The 12,998-nt window shown below is 38.7% G+C and overlaps 1 protein-coding gene across 4 annotated transcripts in view; it reads right to left on the reverse strand.

Annotated features, from left to right (window-relative positions):
- wdr37 (WD repeat domain 37) overlaps positions 1 to 12,998 on the reverse strand; it is a 129,293-nt gene that overhangs the window by 68,636 nt on the left and 47,659 nt on the right. For 2 of the 4 annotated variants that reach the window (XM_068007799.1, XM_068007790.1), the window contains 3 exons: positions 12,772 to 12,867; positions 10,888 to 10,952; positions 10,416 to 10,499 (listed from right to left, as the gene is read on the reverse strand). In XM_068007799.1, coding sequence (XP_067863900.1) covers positions 10,416 to 10,499; positions 10,888 to 10,952; positions 12,772 to 12,867 — 245 coding nt within the window. The remainder of the gene's footprint in view (positions 1 to 10,415; positions 10,500 to 10,887; positions 10,953 to 12,771; positions 12,868 to 12,998) is intronic. The other 2 variants (XM_068007806.1, XM_068007811.1) reach the window with 1 other exon arrangement.

The following is a 12,998-nucleotide window of genomic DNA, read 5'->3' on the forward strand; positions in this document are numbered from 1 at the left end:
ACCTTTGTCAGAGTCTGGAGTGTGACAGAGTTACTTTAGGGGAGCAAAATTTTCTAACAACTTTTGACATGTTCAAGACATACTCACAACCCTGCAGCTGGATTTGAAATTAATCAATTCAACAGCCACAGCTATAAAAAGACCATCTGAGAGAAATGCCAAAGGATATATGTGGCCTTATAGTGAGGTTATTAAGAATAAATCTTCACCGAGCATACATAGAAACTGTATGTGAATACATCTGCACTACAGCTTTTCACCCTCCTAGTTCTGTATTATATGCTGTACAAACATATGCACAAGAATCACAAAAACACAGCCGCAGTGTTACAGCAGGTGGTCAACCTGGAGCTGACTACAGAATTGAATATGAAGTGTGTGCGCCTCTAAGCGTACCCACTTTAATGAAGTGAGAGAATCAAGATGGTAATAAAATGGTAACACATCATATTCCATTATAAAATCTGAATGACTTCTCTGGCTGTTAGACAGCTGAAGTCCAAGCTTCCTCCAACAATTTATTTAGATGGAATTCTGAAGGCTCTGGCCACCTGTGTTATACCCTGCCCGATTTTACTTTCCAATTAGGTCAAGTTTGTTATTGTTGCAATACAATTATTTTGCTATGTATAATGCAATGTTTATCTCTTTTTCTTTGGAGATTTTTGCTTTTCTTTACTCATTTTTTATAAATATGTTTTTCAATAGTTTTTTTTGTATGTTATATTTATCAACATTTTTCAGCATTTTAAATGAGAATTTCAAAACAATTTTGATGTAAAAGTTATTGGAAAGTGTCATAAAATATTGATATGAGAGTCCATTTTATAGTTGCTGGTGATGGCACAGGATATCCTACAGGATAGCAACAGAAAAAGCTTCCATTAACTGCTCCTCTCTGCTTCCATTAATTATGCTTATGTGCAGAATACAATGTGGATGCTACAAGTCATGTAATTATTGCATTCAATGAAAATTTTGACAAAAAAGACTTCAAGAAGCTTAGGCAGAATTCCAAGCTTGCCCTCATTATCAGAATTCAACAATGTATCTTCTACAAATGTGGTAGTTTATGAGTTTGGTATTAGAAAAGGTTAGGATTGGTAATCAAAGCAGGGAAATGGCACATCACCTGTTCAATTATTACATATGAAGGGATCAACAAATCATTCCAAAGACCTGTACACAAATTAGTAAATTGCAATTAGCTAAAAGAAAACACACAATCCAGTATCAGTATTCAAATATTATTTAGTGCAAAGTGTCATTCTTGGGTAGCAAACTCTGGCTCCATTTTACAGCATCTAGTGATATCAAAAAAAAACTCTTTACATCCTGATTTTTGATGGCTCACACGTGGAAACTATTAGGTTAAACCCTTGAAGATAATGATCACTGGATGAATAAATTTAAATGGGCATGGGTGCAGTAAAAGTATATTGTATTAAGGGATCTCACAAAAATGAATTATGGGCCCCATGTTTACATTCAAAGAAAGAACAAACTTGCATTTATATAGTGCCTTACATAACTTCAGGACATCCCAAAGCACTTCACAGCCAAAGAAGTACTTTTGAATTGTAGCCACTGTTGTAATGTAGGGAAATACAGCAGCCAATTTAAGTGCAAAGTCCCACAAACAGCAATGAGATAAATTACCTAATAATGTTTTTTTTTAAAAAGTGATGCTGGTTGGGGAATAAATGTTGGTCAGAACACTGGGGGAGCTCCCCTGCTCTTCTTCGAATAGTGTCATGGCATCTTTTACACCCAGCTGAAGCAGCAGTTGGGGCTTTGGTTTAACATCTCATCTGAAAGACTGCACCTCTGACAATGCAGCACTCCCTCCAGGTCAGTTTACATTATGTGCTCAAGTCTATGGAGTTCAGCTTGAATCCACGATTTTCTGACCCAGAAGCAAGGGTACTACCACTGTGCCAAGACTGCCACTTAGAAAAAAACTCTCCATCTACTAGGAGAGTAAAGTCAACAAGTAACATGGTTTGCACTTCAAATATACAAGGTTTATCGGGGAGCATAAGTATGGTGCCCAGTGGTTGCAATATTAGGCCTAAACCCAAAGGACATGAGTTCAAGTCCACCATACCAAGTTGTGAAACTGAATTCAATAAATATAGAGTTTTCAGGCAGGATATAGTGAATGATAAAAAAGGAGGGGGGGTAGCATTATTGGTTAAAGAATCAATTACAGTTGTGAGAAGGGATGATATGCTAAATGGATCATCAGTCGAGGCCACATGGGTTGAGCTAAGAAATAAAAAAGGGGCAGTCACACTACTGGGAGTGTACTATAGGCCGAATAGCGAAAGGAAGATAGAAGAACAAATATGTAGGCAAATTTCTGAGTGCAAAAATAAGAGGGCAATAATAGTAGGGGACTTCAACTACCCTAACATCAACTGAGATTCAAATAGTGTGAGGGGCACAGAGGGTGCAAAATTCTGGATTGGTGTCCAGGAGAATTTTTTTTAGCCAGTACACGACAAGCCCAACAAGAGGGGATGCAATTCTAGATTTAGTCCTGGGAAATGAAGATGGGCAAGTGGGTGAAGTGACAGTGGGTGACCATATTGGGGATAGTGACCACAATTCAGTTAGTTTTAGCATTATTATGGAAAAGGACAAGGTTAAATCAGGAGTAAACGTTTTAAATTGGAGGAAGGCAAATTTTACAAAACTAAGAGGTGATTTGGCAGAAGTGGTCTGGACACAACTACTTGAGGAGAAATCAGTGGCATGCCAGTGGGAGGCACTAAAAAGTGAAATTCTACAGGTACAATGCAGACATGTACCCTCAAAGAAAAAAGGTGGCACTGCCAAATTTAGAGCCCCCTGGTTGTCTAAAAGTATACAGGGCAAGATAAAGCAGAAAAAGAAAGCTTATGACTGTCACAGAAAACTAAATACTGCAGAAAGCCTAGAGGAGTATAGAAAGTACAGGGATGACATAAAAAAGGAAATAAGGAAAGCAAAGAAAGGGCATGAAAAAATATTAGCAAGTAAGATTAAAGAAAACCCAAAGATATTTTAGAACAAGAGGATAGCTAAGGAAAAGGTGGGACCTATCATGGGCCAATAAGGGTAACTTGTGTATAGAAGCAGAGGATGTGGGTAGGTTTTTAAATGAATATTTTGTCTCCTGTTTTCACAAAGGAAAGGGATGATCCGGATGTGGTAGTTAAAGAGGAGAGGTGTGAAATATTGGATAAGGTGAACATAATGAGAGGAAGTACTAGAGGAACAGGAATCCTTGAAAGTTGATAAATCACCAGGGCTGGATGGATTGTTTCCTAGGCTATTGAAGGAAGCCAGGGAGGAAATAGCGGATGCTCTGAGGATCATTTTCCAATCCTCACTAGATACAGGGGAGGTACCAGAGGACTGGAAGACTGCAAACGTAGTAGCATTGTTTAAAATGAGTACGAGGGAAAGGCCGAACAATTATAGGCCGGTCAGACTTACCTCGATGGTGGGCAAACTACTAGTTTATCCTATCTCTCAGTATTGATTCTGTCACTTGGAAAGGCATGGTTTAATCAGGGATAGTCAGCATGGATTTGTTCAGGGAAGGTCATGCCTTACAAATCTGATTGAATTCTTTGAGGAAGTGACAAGGAGGATTGATGAGGGTAGTGCAGTGGATGTTGTCTACATGGATTTTAGTAAGGCATTTGACAAGGTCCCACATGGCAGACTGGTCAGAAAGGTAAAAGCCCATGGGATTCAGAGAAATGTGGCGAATTGGATCCAAAATTGGCTCAGTAACAAGAAACAAAGGGTAAAAGTCGATGGATGTCTTTGCGAATGGAAATCTGTTTCCAGTGGTGTGCCACAGGGCTCAGTGTTGGGTCCCAGACTGGGTGCTGGAAGGTGGGATTAGAAAGGGCACCTGGTTGTTCTTCGAGCCGGCGCGGACAACATGGGCCGAATGGCCCCCTTCTGTGCTGTATCTTTTCTATGGTTCTATATCTGGTAATTTGTAGGCTGTTACCAGAACATGACAATGAGAGTTGCCAGATTGTCATAAAAACCCAACTGGCTCACTAAGACTCTTCCACCCCCTACCTGATCTGGCCTACATGTGACTCCAGGTCCACACTATGTGGCTGACTCTGGGGATCGGTGATAAATAATGACTGTCCCTTGTTACCCATATCCCAAGAACAAATTTTTAAAAAGTGAACAATTTTACACATGATGATCTCAATGCCAGGGAATAGAATAATTTCTACTTTGTGGTTCCCTATGTCAGTGTCAAGCACTCCCAGGTCAGGCATAGAAAGTTCTAGTGCAATATTAAGTACCTTCTACACTATTCCAATCTGAACCACAACCTCAAAAGGACGCCCACTACTGCACCAACGTGACATTTCCATTTCCAACAGCTATTTCTCTGGTATCTCAAGAAAGACTGCAAGCACTGTTGATTTATAAGCAGTTTGGGACCTTTTAAAGCAGAAGAAAGGGGAATCCTCTGAGATCTATCCAGGCTACATTCAAATTCAGGTCCTGGAGATGAAAGGGCAACTTTTTAAAATTCACTGTGCCAGTCAGTTTCCTCATTTAAGTTTACCGTGCCACCATCTCCAGTCATTCAGAACAGCAGTAGAATTGGTTTCAAAATGAGAAAGTGCCTGTTTCTGTTACAATACTCAAAATAATCAAAGTTGTTACTGTAGTTTGTAGAAAGGATCACAATGAAGTCGACTCCAAAAATGTAAAGAGAGAAAATAAACAGAAGAAATTAAATGAAAAATTTCAAATCACACACAGGGAACCAGAGACCTAGACAAGACAGCACATTTGTATCCTTTCTCAATGGATGCAGAAGTCACTCAATATACCCCAAAAGCTGCAAATTGGTCAAAAAAATTTCAAATATGATGTGATTTCAGGCAAGAACACATATACATGTCAATTATACTAAGTTAAATTACTTTGATTTCAAATATGTTCTGTAGTACAGAAGGCAGTATACAGTGAATTTGAAAATAAATTTACGTGAGGGACAACCTAGTGTGCTGAAAAGTAAATCGACTGGTCCTTTGAATACTATACCATTCATCGACTGTAGTCTGCTGAGGGGATTTCACTAGGGTATAAGATTATCCACAGATGCTTGTGATGGTCTTTACAATCGCAATATAAAACCAGTAGCACAAGTCACAGGGAACATTGTTCTGGGTAATCATGCACAGTCATGTTAGTGGTGTCAACTTTACAGCAGCGATTTGCATAGATTTTACAGCACAGAAACAGGCTATTCAGCCCAACAGGTCCAGGCCAGTGTTTATGCTCCACACTAGTCTCCTCCCACCTTACTTCATCTCACCCTATCAACATATCCTTCCATTCCTGTCTCCCTCAAGTACTTATCTAGCATCCCCTTCAATGCATCTATGGCTATTCCCCTCAACTACCCCATGTGGTAACAAGTTCCATATTCTAACCACTGAGTTTCTTGAACAAAGTAATGCATACTTAGTACTTTAACTTGTTGGTATTCATATTTTAAGTGTGCCTCCTTTATCACACTCACTAAAACCACACAATTACAGAAAAATCTTGTTGGGTAAAGAAAACAAAACTGCATCATTCAAATACTGGAAGATCTTGAACATCCTGACTACAATGCCATTTTTATTTACTGTTGCAAATATCATGAAATATTAGACATGGAAGTCCACACATAATGTGAAACAGGAATTGGGCAGATGTCAAATCAAGAATGTCTTTCATCAATTAATGTAAATTAACATGGTATGGAGGAAACGAGGAAAAATACAAATAGAACACTACCACTGTGTGGTAACAATATGTAGTGCAGAAAGGAGTCAAGTAGATGGCAAACATTTTTAGTGAAAACATAGGAGCCATAAAAATAAAACAAAATTGGATCACCAGGAGTCCATAAGGCCCATTCTTGCAATGACCATGTAATCTATCTCAATGTACAACTTTTTAAAAAAAATAGAAAATAAACACATTTTACTCTTTTCTCTCCCCTTTTTGGTTTTCCCCATTTGTTTAACAGAAATTCATCTTGCTGCCTCGGTTTTTCTACACACAGCAAGACATCCAAAAACCATCAAAACCGCAGCCAATAATTAGGTAAGACATCCCTGCAGCAAAAGGTACTGCAGAATAAAGAGATGCACTTAGAAATGCATGAGATAATCAAGCACAGAAAGCACGGATGTATAAAGGTAAATCATGTTTGATAAATTCAGTGGAGTTTTTTGAGGAAGTGATCAATTGGATAAACGGAATGCAGTATAAGTAGTGTATATGGATTTTCAGAAGGCGTTCGATAAAGTGTCTCACAGAAAGCTCATTATAAAAATTGAGGCGTATAGTTTAAACATAAACAGAGCAGCAGATAGATAGAAAGCTGGTCGATAGACAGGAAACAAAGTGTTAAGGTTAATGAGTGCTGCCTGGATTAGAGAAAGATAGGAAGCAATGAAACCCCAAGAATCAGTGCACGGTCCACTTTTGTTCTCATACAGATAGAGATAATGAGAGGGAGGTGATTTGGACCTCGGTATAGGGAGCATAATATTGAAATGTGGCCCAATAAGCTTGCATATCCCTTGCCTATGCACAGAGAGAAGGCACAGTATAACTACCAACAAAGATACAGTACTAGCACTTGACCATCTTCCGAGGTTGGAGAAGAATTTACAAATTTTTTTTCCTCCAAATTGCCCTATGGTTGTTTTTATTTTTTCTTTGCCTCTCCCAGGAATTTGCATGACTATGGAGATTTGGGGTTGATGGTGCATCTAGACTGCACCATGTCAAGTTGGAACAGGGTTGATGGAGCATCTGTATCTTCTTGTCCTCCCTTTTTGTGCTTATGAAATATTAGCTAAAGTTAGGAAGCAAAGTAGACGACTGCAGAAGAGATGAAGTCAGAGCATTCCAGGTAACAGAGTGATGTCATAGCAGCCTGCTACTCAAGGAGAGGTTGGATGATTATGCTCTCAACACAATGGAATCCTACTCAACAATGCATTGAGTATGAACTATAAGCTTTGCTTAGTCTATGCTGCAATCGAGGACAATCAATGTAGCGCTGTTATACTGTTACTAAGCAAAACCCAGCTATGGCTGAGATACTATATATTTTTGCTGTACTTACAATGATTTAGATTCTGTTGACATATTAATTATCAGTTTCATTGTACTGTAACTTGTGACAGTACTAATCATATTAATGCAGATATGGTTAAATAAAATTATTTTAGCTAATGCATCTCTATATCAGACTCATTCCTTGATGCCTTTGGCAAGTAAGAGTTAAGGCCTTACATATGGCAGTTCAAAGTGAGCTAACTAAGGCATCATACTGGAGAGTAGGAGGTTTAGGGGTGATCTTATAGAAGTCTATAAAATAATGAGGGGCATAGATAAGGTAGATAGTCAAAATCTTTTCCCAAAGGTAGGGGAGTCTATAACGAGGGGGCATAGATTTAAGGTGAGAGGGGAGAGATACAAAAGGGTCCAGAGGGGCAATTTTTTCACTCAAAGGGTGGTGAGTGTCTGGAACGAGCTGCCAGAGGCAGTAGTCGAGGCGGGTACAATTTTGTCTTTTAAAAAGCATTTGGACAGTTACATGGGTAAGATGGGTATAGAGGGATATGGGCCAAGTGCAGGAAATTGGGACTAGCTTAGTGGTATAAACTGGGCGACATGGACATGTTGGGCCGAAGGGCCTGTTTCCATGTTGTAACTTCTATGATTCTATATGCAGCAGCTTTAACTCCCCACACTTGGAAGGTGAGTTAAGTTTCCCTAGCTTCAAGCATTATAACTCATAATACCAGGAAATCATTGCTTGGGACCCATTCTCCCCACAAAACCTCTGCCTAAGCATGAAGCTAAGTGCCACCTTGTATGCCAACAAACACAAACCCCAAAATAGATCTGCAAGAATCTCAAAACACCCCATAGCATTGGTGGCCCGAAGAGCAGCTTGTAGCACATGAAAAATGTTTGTCGGCCTCTCAGTCCTGTCAATGCGATGTTCGTTTAATAATCTCCCACAGGCATTCACTGAAAGTAGGGGCAAGGCAGGAAGAGGCATTACCAAAATAAGCAAGCTGCTCCACAAGGGCCAGATTATGTCCTTCCAGCAGCTTGCCAATAAGTTCCACATCAGCAACAGGACCACATGAAGTTCCTATAGATCCAACACTATCTCCAGGACCCCATCTTTCTCCCCACTACAAAAAGTTATTGACTCCTCAAAGCACAATGGACTTCTACTCTACGATATCCACGATAACAAAAGATAATAATTGAGTGTCTGTATAACTATTGGGAGCTAGCATGGTGCTACCCACAAACAGGCTGGGACTCTTTTCTCTCAAAAAGAGAAGGCTGGGGGATGACTTGATACAGGTCTTTAAGATAATGAAAGGGTTTGATAGGGTAGACGTAGAGAAAATGTTTCCACTTTGGAGGGGGGGGGGGGAAAAAAGAGTCCAAACTAGAGGTCATCAATGTAAGATAGTCACTAATAAATCCAATAGGGAATTCAGGAGAAACTTCTTTACCCAAAGAGTGGTAAAAATATGGAATGTGCTACCACAAGGAGTAGTTGAGGCAAATAGCATAGATGCATTTAAGGGGAAGCTAGATAAGCACATGAGAGAGAAAGAAATAGAAGGCTATCTTGATCGGATTAGATGAAGTAGGGAGGGAGGAGGCTGGTATGGAACATAAACGCTGGCATAGATGAATTGGGCCAAATGGCCTGTTTCTGCGCTGTAATTTCGATGTGAAAGAAGAATGGGGGAGGACATGGAGAATAAGCAAGCGGATTAACTGCGACCTTTACCTGCAGCAGAATGAAAGGACCAGTTCAAACCTCTGCATTGAATGTACCATCGCTCACACAGATGCCATAAATTCCAACCAAACCTTATAGCTGAGTGTTCATAGATGACAAAAACAGGTTGAACACACTGTGCTCACGTTCCAGCCTGTATCCCTTGTGGACAAAGATCTAGGAAGCGTCAGGTCTCATGATCCCTCCAAATCTCACTCAATGCCTACTTGCCCTGCTCTTAAAAAGGGCCCCCACCAACATGTAAACCTGCCTTATTGTTGTTCATAAAAGCAATTGCTTGATGTAATGAAAACACATCACCACTGTCCCCTTAAAACAGTGGGGCAAAGCAAATTGAGGAGTGCATTTGGGCCCAATGGCCTTTTATCGTCCTAGGCACATAACATAATGACACAAAAATAAGAAGCGTGGTTAACTGTGAAGAGGATTGTAAGCCACCTAAGGAGGACATACACAAGTTAGTAAAGTGAGCAGATAGATATCAAATGAAATGTGAGGTGATACATTTTGGTAGAAAAGAGAAGACAGATATATGCATTAATTGGTAAAACTTTAAGTGTCTCTGTTCCCCTACTCCTTTTAGAATTTCAAATACACATATCTGTGAAAGGGGGAGGACAAGTTGATAACGCTGTTAAAAAATGTAGCAAAGAGGTACTCCTGAGCCTACACAAATCATTGGTTAGGCCACGTAGAATATTTTGTCCAGTTTGGGCACCTTACATTTGGAAGGATATCAATGTCATGAGGAGGGTATATACGAGATTCACTTAGGCAATGCCAGAGGTGAGAGGCTTTAGTTATGAAAAGACTGAAGAAACTAGAGCTCTCTTCATCAGAACAAAGGTGGATAAGAGCCTATTGATAAAGGGAATTCCCTTTCTTCCTCTGTCAATAATATGCTGTCATGATTAAGCATGGTTCTCAATTTTTGGAACTACTTATTGAACTTTGTGACTGAGTTTTAATATCCTATCTACATTTGTCTCCAACATTCCTCCTTTCATTCTTATCTGGAACGTTCAGCAAGGTCCTGCTCTTCACGTAATATGGGCAATGCCACCGGAGATTTACGAGCATACCCTAACGTTTCTAGCTTAGGAACAGAACGATGCAGTTTAAGAAATGGAGAGGAGTTTCTTCCTCCAGAACTTTCTACCCCCACCCACTGCAGCCATAAAAGGTCATTGAGACCCACATTTAACATCCTGCTGTCCCCAAACTGTAAAAGAAACCACCTTATGAAAGTTGATGACCAACTTCTTGTTAGCAAGCTTATATTTTATTACTGTTTTTACACTCAGTTAAAAAGAACAAAATTAACTTCAAACACACATATCTGTTCATTCTCTGCTGTTAATCACATATCAAACATACACAAGGTTACCATTGTTTTAAAAATGTATTACATACCACCAAATGCATTTTTATGTTATATTTTCCAAAACACATGTCGAAGTCCACTAGGCTGCAGCAATTCCATCACTGTTACCAATTAGATGCAACATGCACATGGATTCACTGGAAAACAAATTACCCACGAGTCTCCACCCCACAACTCCCAACTTCCCATGTTGAAGTTGCGTGCTCCAACTGCTTTGCGTGGGAAAGAGTTTGACCGCTATATCATAAGCAGAAGAAAAGGCTTGAGGTTTGTTGATTGCTGGGAATACACGAGTGTAAGACTATACCATTTTCAGATCATCAATTTGCAACACACTCATTTAAAGTCATCTCATCAAACAAATGTTTTTAGTTTAAAGTACATGAAAAAATAAATCACCAAACATAGTTAACATTTTTCTTTCCAACCATTTGTTAATGTGTATTTTTTTTAATAATAAGTTTTTTTTAAACTGAAAGATTAACAGAATAAAAAGTAGACCATTTAAAATTAGTACAATGAGCTGCCATCATTTTGCAATAAGTTATAGTGGAATATTAGCTTATGTATGTTCAGTTTCGGCAGAAACTGTGCTGCATACCTTGCATACATATCAACAACATACCTTGCTAGTAGAGGCCTTGTAAGTTGTTTTCAGTTTTTGAGATAACTGGCTGGTACTGTGGCTGGCTACACAAACATGAACAGAACTTTTATCAACCATTGAATGATGTGTGCAAAACAGACATTCAATCAATTCTTAACCAAACCTAAAATGCCTATCAGAGTTTCATGAAAAGAAACAAAGGGTACAGTGCCTTGTTTTCTTTTAAACACCTTCCTACAGAGACCAAAATTGGTACAAATGATACTGCGAGCAAATCAACACAGATTTTTTTTAAATGTACAAGCCAACTGTTAGGGCTGGGATGAATAAAACTTGAAAGAAAGCGTGAAATTGGCATATGGGAAATTCGCAAAGTTGGGGAAAATCATAAGTGCAACCTTATGTCAAAAATGCGCAATTTTTTGAATTGAAGTATGGCACATAACTGAGCACAACAGTTAGAAATTTTATGTTACAATAAACTCATTCGTCCAACAAAATCCTGTTTCACTTGAGACTGAAGAATAGTGTCATCTGCCATCATTAACTACTGATATGAAATATAATCTACCAGTTTAAAAAAAGTGTATAATTCCCACCCCATCCTACGTCTGTGGCCTTCTCCATCCTTATATATGGCCCAAGCCCTTTATTCTTTCAACTATGGCATTCTGTTGATTCCCCTCCTCCCTTCAGTCCATCATTAATGACACAGATATCAGCTTTCTTGACTCTACTTTCTAGAACTACCTCCTTAAACCGCTCCATCTCTCTCCCCGTCTTTAAGTGCCTCCTCAAACTTTACCTATATGACCACGCTTTGAACATCTCCTCTAAGCTCCACACCATGCTAGTTTCTCTCCTGAGAAGTGCCTCAGGATGTTGTTCTACATTAAAAGGTGCTATATAAATGCAAGTTTGTTGCTGCTGTTGTATGGAAACAAAAATAAAATGACGGAAGAGAACTGGTGATTAATAGACCAAACTTAACCCTTCTCTATTAATTAAAAAGCCCCTCCATATTATTTTTCACCTAGTTTCAGTCAAAATGGTACAAACAATTCTATAAAACACAGCAGGTCAAATGAAATATAAACTATTAGGTAAACCTTAAGTATAGTGGAAAGCCAAACAACAATACATTTACAGATTTAAATTCCACTTTTCAAACATTAACTTTTAAGATGTTATAATCATGTTTGATGTACATACCATATATGAATGATACATATAGGTCAGAGTAAAAGCTCAAAGACATGCAAGTAGTATTTAACTGATAAAATCCAGCCAAATGAATAGTATCATGGAAATTTCAGCACAAGCAGCTGCCATTTGGCCCATCAAGTCAGCTTCACATCGGCACTACCTATTTTAATCCCATTCCCCATTTTGTTACCTTCATCCTTAATATCTTACTTTTTCCCTCTTAAATGTCATGATTGACTCAACTTCAATAGCCATGTGTTGTAATGCAACCCATATTCTAACAATCCTTTGTGGGAAAAAAATCCTTTAATGTCTCCCTTTACACTTCTACTATTAATTCCAAATTTATGTTCCCTTTCAAACTCTCAGAACTTCAAACACTTTTATTAGAGGCCCCTTTAAAATTCTTTAAAAACACTGAAAAATTAGAGTTGTTCTCTCATCATAATTATATCCTATCACCGCTGGTATCCCCCTAGTGAATATACAGGGCACTTATTCCATGGTTCCAATATTCTTTCTAGAATGGGTTGGTCAAACTATATGCAACATTCCAACTGTAGCCCAGCATATTGTGGTTTAAAAAGGAGATTGACTTGTAAATGCAGTAAATGCAAATTCTACCACTTTATATATTTAGATTCCCAATATATCCATACTTAATATAAACACAGCTAAAAGCTTCATTTTCTTAACCTTTTGCCTTCAATTGTCCTTTGCTTAAATCTCCCCCATCCACTGTTTGACCTTCAGCTGTGAGACGATCATTCAAAGTTTCAATTTCTCTTCGCACTGCAAGGTAAGGAGAAAAAAACTTGCACAATCATTGCGATCCAATTATACAAAGTATAGTTTTGTTATGTACATTGCAAATGGAGTGCATTTGAACTTACTGAGATAAGGGACCCGAAACAAATAAAAAT

The sequence above is a fragment of the Heptranchias perlo genome, chromosome 2 (assembly GCF_035084215.1).
Source record: "Heptranchias perlo isolate sHepPer1 chromosome 2, sHepPer1.hap1, whole genome shotgun sequence".
Classification (NCBI taxonomy): Eukaryota; Metazoa; Chordata; class Chondrichthyes; order Hexanchiformes; family Hexanchidae; genus Heptranchias; species Heptranchias perlo.